The following is an 11,241-nucleotide window of genomic DNA, read 5'->3' as shown; positions in this document are numbered from 1 at the left end:
GTTCTCGGTCACTTCTCCGCTACACATGGACACGAACACCATGCACCCTTTAGCGCTGCTAGGCATCATCTGCCTCTGTCTGAGAGGTAGAGTAAAGCTCCTTTTTGGATGATAATATTATTTTATACAGAGGTAGGCCTTCCTACACAAATTTTGCCTGTACATATTATATTAGAGGTAGGCCAATCGAAACACATTTTGTACGTCAATTTATTATTCATGTGCATAACAGGTACCGTCACTCAGAGTGTGTGTTAATATTATTCATATGCATATTAGAGGTAGGCCCTACCTACACCCATTGTGTGGGTTAATATTATTCATATAAATATTAGCGGTAAATATAACAAATATTACTCACGTAGGCACTTATTGTAGGCTATGTTGTACGTCCTGCCACCCCCAAAAAAATACTATAATAAATAAATAATAGTTAAAATAGTACAGAGTTGTGTAGCATCTTATCCTGGCTATCTTTGTTGTATAAGGAGAGGCGGCTAACCTAACAAATGTTAGTGCTTGGCACTTGGTTCTATGAACATCCTTACTCAACCGACAGCAATATATTGTTGTTTCTCTTTCTTCTGACATATGTACTTATTTTAAGTCACTTTGGATAAAAGCGTCTGCTAAATGTAAATGATAAATGTCATCCAACTTTTAACTTTTTATGTTTCCCCTTGATCCGGGTGTCTATTCCTATCTCGACATTCTTCTTTATTTCAGCTACTGGAGGCCATAGCTCATCCTGGACCGCCGACATTCCCAGTTCCATCACCGCTTTGATCGGATCCTGTGTTGTTATTCCCTGTTCCTTCGACTACCCCCACTTTGTCCCGAAGCCGAGCACTCAATTCGTCGGGGTTTGGTTCGACCAGAACGACTCCATCATCTACCATCCTGTCAGCAGTAGGATGGTGGAGTCGTACCGGGGTCGTGTGTCCTACCTGGGAGACATCAATGGGAAGAACTGTACCGTGATGATTGATCCCGTCAAAGAAAGCGACAAAGGATCTTACTATTTCAGGATTGAAATCTCAGATTTTAATAAGTATTCTTACAGTGAAAAGAAAGTCTCTGTTACGGTGAAAAGTAAGTATGAGATCTTGAGGTTTGATATGACTCACCACTGAGAGAAACCCTGAGAGAACCACTGATCACTGAGAACCTCTGATCACTGAGAGAACCAAAACGATTCATTAGCCACAGAGAGAACCACTAATCACTGAGAGATCCAACATTTATCACTAACCACTGATCCACCAATATTAACAAATAACTAATCACTAAAACCAGTAATCACTGAGAGAACCAACGCTATTACCTGAGAGTACCACTAATCACTGAGAACCACTTCTAACTAATCACTATACCACTAATCACTTGGAGAACCAATCAAAAGTGTTTCATTGCCATGGATACAGGTGCCCCTGAACCCATCACCTTTGAAGTCGACCAGGACCTCAAAGAGGGCGAGAGCGTGATGGCCTCCTGCTCCGTCACTCACACCTGTCCTACGGCTCCGCCCACCTTCACCTGGACTCACTCCGCACTCCTCAGCTCCGAGCTCCTCCCACAGAAGGACGGCCAATGGCAGAGCAGATCCGGGCTGAGTTTCCGCCTGACCCGAGACCTCCACAACAAGTCTTTAACGTGCCGAGTGAAGTTCAGGGGAGGGCAGAGGTCCAACAGCTCCACGGTACTCCTGGTGAAACGTGAGTCACCGCTGGGTTCCTCCTCCAATACGGTGGGAGTGTGTGTGTGAGGGTGGGTGTGTGTGTGTGTGTGTGTGTGTGTGTGTGTGTGTGTGTGTGTGTGTGTGTGTGCAGGGGCGGCCTTCCCTACAGGCGGGTCAGGCGGCCGCCTAGAGCGCCATCTAGAGGGGGAGCGCAAAATATAAAATGCGCCCGAAAAAAATCGCTTTTTTTCAACAATCGCCGTCAACAATCGCTTCATACCCCCCCCCCCCCCCCCTCGCCTAGAGCGCCAAATGTGCTGGGGCCGCCCCTGTGTGTGTGTGTGTGTGTGTGTGTGTGTGTGTGTGTGTGTGTGTGTGTGTGTGTGTGTGTGTGTGTGTGAGAGTGAGGGTGTGAGTGTGAGTGTGCGTGTGGGTGTTATTGTGAGTGTGAGTGTGCACGGGTATGTGTAAATGCTTGTGTGTGCGTGTGCTTGCTTGTGTTGTGTGTGAGTGTATGTGGATGCTTTGGCGTGTGTACGTGAGTGTGAACGTGCGTGCGCAGGTGTGTGCGAGTGAGTGTGTGCGCGTGCACGTGAATGTGAGTATGCATATGCACGTGTTTATGTGTGCTTGCTTGTGTGTGGCTATGCGTTAGCGAGTGTGTGTGTTTGTGCCTGTTGTGTGTGTGCATTTGTGTGTGTGTGTGTGTGTGTGTGTGTGTGTGTGTGTGTGTGTGTGTGTGTGTGTGTGTGCGTGTGTGTGTGTGTGTGTGTGTGTGTGTGTGTGTGTGTGTGTGTGTGTGTGTGTGTGTGTGTGTGTGTGTGTGTGTGTGAGTCAGCATCAGCCAGTGACATCTGAGCAACAAAAGCCTGCTCTGGTCACATGGTTTCTCAGTATATTTGTTGAGTACTTTAGTAGTTTTACTGTTCTGAGGTAATACTCCAGATGTAATGCCACTTTGTCTTTGTAGAGTCACAAAGTAAATCTTATGACCTCATACTTTAAAACCAAGTTGTGGGGGAAATATCATACATTGAATGTAGTTGAAAAGATCTGTCCTAAGATTTAAGTCAGAGGAAGTGACTATCACATTTCATTCAAAATCTAATATATAATAGTTATTTAAAGATGTATGAATCAGAGAAAGTGACCACCACATCATAACAGTTATATTGTATATTGTATCTTTATATTGTATCTAACCCTTAACTTGAAGGTCGTATTCATTTCCCTTAAACTAAACTAGACTTAACTAAACTGCACTACGGTAAACTAAACTGCACTCAACTCAAATCCACTTCACTACACTACACTTAAAGTCAACTAAATTACCCTCAACTCAAGTCAACCCAACTCAACTACACTTCACTATACTACACTACACTACACTCAACTTAATTCTAATCAACTCTGCTCAACTCAACTCAACTACACTACAATACCCTACAACACTCTCCAGTTAATTAAACTAAACTCAACTCAAGTAAACTCAAGTAAAGTAAACTGAACTAAGCTAAAACCTTTTTCACCTTGACCAAGTTTCACTTCTGAAAATTATATCAGATTATAGCAGATAGCATATTAGAAAACGTGATGTGAAAGTGGTGGAAACTTGTAAGTATGTTTCCACCTTTAGCATGAATGTGAAAAAAACGAGAAAGGGCAAAAGCATTGTTCCCCTCTGAGACATCGACGTCTAAACGGGAGAAACAGTTAGAGGACCGCTGTTGTCGGAAGCCCACCAGGCCAGGTGGTGCACAACACACGTCCTGCGGGTGCAGTAGCGGCCTCCACCCGCCCCCCTTAGCGTAACGCTCTCTGCCCCCCCGCAGACACCCCTCTGAACGTGACGGTGCAGCAGCCCTGGGCGGTGCCGGAGGGCGGGGCCACCAAGCTGCGTTGCCTTAGCGACGGCTACCCCCCGCCGAGCCGCTACTGGTGGACCAGCGAGGGGGAGGAGCTGCTGCACGTGGGGCCGCACTACCTGTGGCCCAACGTCTCCCGCCACTCGGGTCGCCTCTACTGCAGCGTCCGCCACACCCTGGGCAGCATCCAGTCCGGCCTGTTCCAGCTCAACGTCACCTGTAAGCAGAGGGGCGGAGGGGAGGGGGGGACGAATGATGTACCGTGCAGGGGATAGGCCTCTCTGGGTTAGGGTCCAAAGGTCCCTACCTGCTCCTTAATGACCCGTCTCTGTACTGTGGGGAGAGAATTGCCGGTCTCTGTAGTGTCTAAACCCTGTCTCCACCTTAATTACTGGTCTCTGTACTGTCCAGCCCCTACCTCCACCTTAATTACCGGTCTCTGTACTGTCCAGCCCCTACCTCCACCTTAATTACCCGTCCCTGTACTGTCTAACCCCTCCCTCCCCCTTAATGACCCGTCTCTGTACTGTCTAACCCCTCCCTCCCCCTTAATGACCCGTCTCTGTACTGTCTAACCCCTCCCTCCCCCTTAATGACCCGTCCCTGTACTGTCTAACCCCTCCCTCCCCCTTAACGCCAACGTTTAGGAGTGTGTAACTACTGTTGACGGCTTTCAACTGCTGTTAACAGCACATGCGCTACCGCGCGTATATGTCCCGCGCAAATTTAATTTCATTAAAAAAAATAAAAAAGAAAAAAAATCTTTTTTTTTTTTTTTTTCTTCACCCCTCGCGATCGACTTGGGATCTGTCGGCGATCTACTGGTAGACCGCGATCGACTGGTTGGGCACCCCTGGTCTAACCCCTACCTGCTCCTTAATGACCCATCCCTGTACTGTCTAACCCCTCCCTCCCCCTTAATGACCCGTCCCTACTGTCTAACCCCTCCCTCCCCCTTAATGACCTGTCTCTGTACTGTCTAACCCCTCCCTCCCCCTTAATGACCCGTCCCTGTACTGTCTAACCCCTCCCTCCCCCTTAATGACCCGTCTCTGTACTGTCTAACCCCTCCCTCCCCCTTAATGACCTGTCTCTGTACTGTCTAACCCCTCCCTCCCCCTTAACATCTGGCGGAGATGAAGAGGAGAACGTTGACAGATCTCAGCTGTTAACCGCGGTGTGGGCGTCCCCAGACCCCCCGGAGGTGACCGCGGCCTCCGCCTGCTCCACCTCCGCCCTGAGGGTGAGCTGTGAGTGTGTGGTGGAGGCCAACCCCCCGGCCGCGGTGCAACTGTCCCGGCCCGTCGGCGTACCGCTGAGCACCGGCTCGGAGACGCAGGGCTCCGTCACCGTGGCGACGCTGGCCGGCGACGAGGCGGCCCTGTGGTCCTCGGACCCCATCTACTGCCACGCCTTCAACAGCCTGGGGAACACCACACACACACTGCAGGTGCCCCCCAATGGTACGAGGTAACACCTCTACATTATGGCGTTTACACCTCTACATTATGGCGTTAACACCTCTACATTATGGCGTAAACACCTCTACATTATGGATTTAACATCTCTACATTATGGATTTAACATCTCTACATTATGGATTTAACATCTCTACATTATGAAGTTAACCTCTCTACATTATGGAGTTAGCCTCTCTACATTATGGATTTAACATCCCTACATTACAGATTTAACATCTCTACATTATGGAGTTAACATCTCTACATTACAGATTTAACATCTCTACATTATGGAGTTAACATCTTTACATTATGGAGTTAATGCCTCAACATCATGGAGTTAACCTCTCTACTTTGTGTGTGTGTGTGTGTGTGTGTGTGTGTGTGTGTGTGTGTGTGTGTGTGTGTGTGTGTGTGTGTGTGTGTGTGTGTGTGTGTGTGTGTGTGTGTGTGTGTGTGTGTGTGTGTGTGTGTGTGTGTGTGTGCGTGTGTGTCTGTGTGTATGCACGTGTGTGTCTGTGTGTGTGCATGCTTGTATCCATACTTTACAGGTATAGTGCTAACCATAACTGGCATAGCTACTTGTGTGCTGCTGCTTCTAGTCATGGTGCCTTTAGGAATTAAATGGTAAGTTGACACATTCATTCATTCACAATTAAATAAAACAGTATGGAAAATGATGTTATTGTTTTGTGCCTTTGTGTATTCATAGAAGTAGTAATTATTATCACTATTGAACATGTCTTATTTTTTGTAATCATTGCTTAATAAGTACTTTTTTTTCCAGGAAGAGGAAACAAATCGAAAATAACACAACATTTGCTGATGCTCACATAAATATGTCAACCCGTTGGAACAAAGAGGTATGTACAGTTTTATCATGTTATTATATTTAATGAGATGTTATTTGACCTTAAGCCTTGTCCTTTACAGAACCTTTATAAGAACGATGATGCAGTCTATGCCAACATGTGAAACTAGCATCAAGACTGCCGTCTGTCCTGGGCCGCCTCTACGATGAAAATCGTGTGTAGCAATGTTTTAGTATCAAGTCCAAATCCTTTATTTAATTTTAATTTTTAAAAAATAGTGCCTTATGTGGTTTTTCTATTCTTATCATATTAACAAAATAAAATCTCCTGTTAGGGTTATACAGTTATATAACAGTATGAGTGACTTATGTAGCCTACATATCACTAATAAAATGGGAATAAATATGTATAGTTTCATTTGTATTATTTTTGTAACATATTGTCTGAAGATAAAATAATTGTACATTTTTGAGAAATTCACAATGTTACATCTACGTAATAATAATAATGATACAAAAACATATTTTTACTTTGACAAAACTCTGTATAATTATTTAGAAATACATGATGTGCTTTTGTGTAAGAAACAAATGAAAAGCTCTTCTTCCGCAAGTTTCAACTTGTATTATGGAGAACGTCCAATGAGCACAGCTTGTCCTTCACAGACAAAGAGTCTTACGTCTGTTAAGATACCCGAATCAGGGTCAAATAAATACTAAATAGGCCTACCAAACACGTCTTCACCCATACTCCCTGGTTGTTTGTGACAAGTAAGAACGACAGAAGTGGCCGTATCGCGGACTTATTATGTGTATCCAGCAGGGGTGGACTGGGACAAAAATGCAGCCCTGGCATTTTCTGTCCAGACCAGCCCACTACATTGTCAGCACTAGGGGTGGGACGAGACGAACGGGAAGAACCCTGCATGTACTTGATTAAAACAATTGAATCAAGTACATACATTCGAATAATAGTACAGCACTGTAAATAGCAGTTGTTACTTTTTTTTTTTTTTTTTTTTTAAAGTTTGTGTCTCTAGTGCTGCTGACAAGACAGGTGTGAAACCCGAACAGGAAATAACAAACCTCCTGTGGTCGCTGCATCTCCTCCCCCCATATCTACAAAACCCTTGTTAAATATCACACTTGATCCAACGATAAATTATCTCTTGCAGTTTTTAGTCTGTGAAAATCTTTTGGTGTAAGACCAGCATTAATTAAAACCAGACTCAGAAAAATAATAACAAAATATCCTGACAAATAATCTAAATAGAAACATATTACCTTTCGGTCATCACCCAGCCCTCATGGTCATGAGGGCTGGGTGATGACCGAAAGGACGAGATCGCGGGTACAAGCGGCCGAGATGAGTTTTCTCAGAAGGGTGGCTGGCGTCTCCCTTAGGGATAGGGTGAGAAGCTCAGCCATCCGTGAGGAACTCGGATTAGAGCCGCTGCTCCTTTACTTAGAAAGGAGTCAGCTGAGGTGGTTCGGGCATCTGGTAAGGATGCCCACTGGGCGCCTTCCTTGGGAGGTGTTTCAGGCACGTCCAGTGGGGAGGAGGCCTCGGGGAAGACCCAGGACTAGGTGGAGAGATTATATCTCAACACTGGCCTGGGAACGCCTCGGGATCCCCCCGTCAGAGCTGGTCAATGTGGCCCGGGAAAGGGAAGTCTGGGGCCCCCTGCTTGAGCTGCTCCCCCCGCGACCCGACCCCGGATAAGCGGATGACGATGAGGATGATGAGGATTGAGAAACATATTACAACATATTAGTAGCAGCATTAGAGCTGAACTCATTTGTTTTAACGGTGACTGAGTCATTATGAAACCATGAATAGAGAATTTAAATAGGGAACGTGTATGTGCACATGTATGTATACATGTGCACATACACGTATATGAGAATGCATATCTATTCAGACCTGTAATTCATGTCTTAGACTTTTTCAAAAAAAAAAATTCAATTATAGACAATATATATATTGCCCTACTTCCTCATCCGCAGCCAGCCAGCTACACTCCTCGCCAAATTCATGACCTGCAATAAACAACAAACAGAACTTGTACTCAGTATCTGTGTACTGACAAGTATATGTAGCCATGTAGCCTTTTTGTGATGAAGTGACACTTAGTGAACAAATGTATCTGATGAAGGATGACTTAAGTCTGAAAAGAGCCCTAAGGCCTACCTGCATAACTGTTAATTGAACTCAAAAAAGATATTCAGATGTTTGAAATTAAAATCCTAAATATGAAAATCTTCAACCAGGAAATAATCATAATCAAACCTTTTGTTTCAATCTGAGACAAAACAAATTGCATAATAAACTCACAAAGTCAAGACGAAGCTGTTTCTCTCTCTCTCTCTCTCTCTCTCTCTCTCTCTCTCTCTCTCTCTCTCTCTCTCTCTCTCTCTCTCTCTCTCTCTCTCTCTCTCTCTCTCTCTCTCTCTCTCTCTCTCTCTCTCTCTCTCTCTCTCTCTCTCTCTCTCTCTCTAGGATCATACAGTCCCTCCAGAAAAATTATTTTTTTCATCATGATTGATTGACTATGAAAAACATAGACAAATAATATGTGTCGATGCTGGCAACACACTGCTAGCTCTCTGTAGCCCATTTGCCGGCCCAATTGGAGGGAATTTAGAGAGAGAGAAATAAACAAAACATAGCGGACTGGACCGGCCAACATTGGGTCAACGGCCCACCGGGACGATGCCCGGTATGCCAGATGGCCAGTCCACCCCTGTGTATCCACCATATGGACGATGATCATCTTCACAATGATTTGAGTAGGTCCACAATAAGGAAACAATGAATTGAATTGCAGTAACTGCTCCTCCTGTTCTCGGAACAACACATTTGGCTAAAATTAGTTCCCCAAAAATCCCCATCTGAGGGTTTCACTTCCTGAACTAACAATTCAGAATGAAAGGAATCCGAACTCTAAAGGCCTCCACACACCGGCGCCGCAGCGTCGCGTCAAAAAGTCTGCCCCCATTATTCCGGGTGTACTAGCACACACCGGCGCCGACTAGCCGCGCGGCAGCGTTCCGCGCCGCGCCGCCCAACTACTCTTCGAGACAATGTTCTATTCCCGAGCGTCGACGCCCCTGAAAAAGCGCTTTGTAAAAGCTGGTTTGTACATCCCGGGTCCCGTAGGCACCTCCATATCTACCCTTCACCACTGGATGTCGCCCTCTTTCGTTTGTGATAAACAATTACGAGAATGGACGATGAGAGACTGGTCGTCGAGGTGGAAAAATATGTCGAATTGTATGACCAAAGTTCCCGTCATTACAAGGACAACTCCAAAAAGGTCATTGCCTGGCGAGCCATAGCTCTGGAGATTGGATCTTCAGGTGAGAAATCAACAATGGTGGACTAAGTACCCAAACCATTAACCATAATGGGAAATAGACGAAATCAAGTCACATATAATCAAACCATGTAGGTAGAAACCAGATTAATATTTTTTTATTTAAGGCAAGGCAACTTCATTCATATAGCACTTTTAATACATGAAGCAGACTCAAAGTGCTTCACATAGAAACATTCTCATACAATAAAATAGATAAGTAAAAGGAAACACAGGCAAAGCTCAAATGCATTGTCATGTAATAACTGTCTCTCTGGTATCAGATCATGTATTAACTGTCTCTCTGGATTTAGGGAAAAATAACATTAAGTGTCTCGAGCACTCAAATAAAATACACTGGCTACTGAATCCAGCACAGCAATAACATCACTGTATTTATCCCAAGGGATAAAAAAAAAGTATATGTATGCAAAAGAGTATACCAGAGAGGGATAATAACTAGATTATAGGTCATCATATAGGCTGCACCATATGGTTCTGCCATTGCACACTTAGTAGCGAATTGAAATATTGGCGTGCCTCTCAGGATCTGCACGGAGCTCCTGGACCAGATTGTGGCATACCCCCTGTTCTTGTCTCCGTTCATTGATGGGGTGCACACCCTTCGTCTTCTCCTTGCTCCTTGCAGGAGAAGAAGGGCAGCCCCCCTCTGTCTGGCAACAGTTATTTGTTCTGTTGAAATAAAAAAAACTCAATAAAATGTAAAAGAGCTTGCTCAATTAAAATGGATAACTACTGGCTGCATACATGTAAATGTGTGGCTATGTTAAGGATAGATAGATGGATAGATAGATAGATACTGTATTGGTCCCAATGGGGATCAATAAAGCCATCCAGGAGCTCAATACAATAAATACACACAATAACAATTGGCCTTAAAAGGTGACTGCACTATATACTAAAAAGGCTTAATAGAAGGTCCTGCAGTTATTGAGATTGTTGATGCAGTAGATGAATAATTGCAAAATATAAAATAAATAAGAAATGACAGTAAATAAAACGATAAAGTGCCCTACAAACTAAGTTGATCTGATGCTTGAAAACATACTTTCACTGCGCAGATTAGCCTACATCTTTCCAATTATTCAGCCAAAAAGATGGAAAATAAATAAATTAGGCTACAATAGGCTACTCACCCATTGCGTTTCGTGTCTTTGCTGCGGTTGATTGACAGGTGACTTCCTGATTTTATACTGCAGCGCGGCCGTCGCGCCGCCTCCTGTTGGTGCTAGGGGCGTGCTTTTGACGCGCGTAAAATACGTGACGCTGCGCTGCGGCGGCGCCGGTGTGTGGAGGCCTTTACGGCAACGTTACGGCTGCGGCACGTCTTGGCCGCGGTCACCGCAGCAGATAGGTTCCACTAATCAATGAGACCATTTCCACCGGGCGCGGCTGCGGAACGTTTCAGCAACGTCCCAGGAGCGGCTCGCCGTGCAGCAGCGCTATCGTTCCGTAGCATTTCTATTTTTGCCGCAAGCCGTTGCTGAACCGCGTCAATTTCAACAGAGCAGATCGAGCAGGGCAGGAAGTGAACAAGTAAAAGCCATAGAGCATCCGGTCAATTTTCAAAATAAAACACAATACTCAGCTCATGTAGCCTATTACAACGTAATTTATGTACCAAATCATCCTTCTTATAAGGGCAATGGCCGGAAGGACAAAGCGTGGCATTTAATTGCAGTCGTTTTGGGAGTGGAAGTTGAGTACATTAGGTTTAGGATTATCACGTGATCTCGTGATCTCGCGTGAATACGGCTGGCTCGCAACGCACGTTGCGCTGCCGTAACGCGCCCGGTGGAAATGCAATCAGGGCCACAGCCGTAACGTTGCCGTAACGCGTCCGGTGGAATCCCCGGGTCAGACAGAGACGGTCAGCCCGGACGAGTCTGCCTGCTTGATCAGTGGTTCTCAAACTTTTCTAAGATATTATTTCAGCTGAGTTCCCTACGGAAGAGGATTAGGGCCACACATAAACAAATAAATAAATTCTGACTTTATTCTCAGAATGTGTGAAAAAAGTCAGAATTCAGACTTTAATCTCAGAATTCTG

At 45.0% G+C, this 11,241-nt stretch overlaps 1 protein-coding gene across 1 annotated transcript; it reads left to right on the top strand.

Moving 5' to 3' along the window:
* LOC130391696 (sialic acid-binding Ig-like lectin 14) lies at nt 1–6,231 on the top strand. The gene is made up of 8 exons (XM_056601939.1): nt 1–86; nt 727–1,092; nt 1,425–1,715; nt 3,511–3,762; nt 4,737–5,006; nt 5,555–5,630; nt 5,791–5,866; nt 5,937–6,231. The coding sequence occupies exons 1-8, from the start codon at nt 26–28 to the stop codon at nt 5,976–5,978; spliced, it is 1,434 nt and encodes a 477-aa protein (XP_056457914.1). The 5' UTR covers nt 1–25; the 3' UTR covers nt 5,979–6,231.
* The last annotated feature ends 5,010 nt before the right edge of the window (nt 6,232–11,241 follow it).

The sequence above is a fragment of the Gadus chalcogrammus genome, chromosome 11 (genome assembly GCF_026213295.1).
Source record: "Gadus chalcogrammus isolate NIFS_2021 chromosome 11, NIFS_Gcha_1.0, whole genome shotgun sequence".
In the NCBI taxonomy this organism is placed as follows: domain Eukaryota; kingdom Metazoa; phylum Chordata; class Actinopteri; order Gadiformes; family Gadidae; genus Gadus; species Gadus chalcogrammus.
Note: the sequence above shows the minus strand (reverse complement) of the source record. Positions and strands in the feature narration are given on the sequence as shown.

Excerpts from the sequence above, each read along its gene's own strand:
- LOC130391696 (XM_056601939.1), top strand. The coding sequence starts at position 26 with ATGGACACGAACACCATGCACCCTTTAGCGCTGCTAGGCATCATCTGC. Across the intron at positions 3,763-4,736 it reads GTTCCAGCTCAACGTCACCT|ACCCCCCGGAGGTGACCGCG; the intron begins GTAAGCAGAGGG and ends GGGCGTCCCCAG. Across the intron at positions 5,631-5,790 it reads GTGCCTTTAGGAATTAAATG|GAAGAGGAAACAAATCGAAA; the intron begins GTAAGTTGACAC and ends TTTTTTTTCCAG.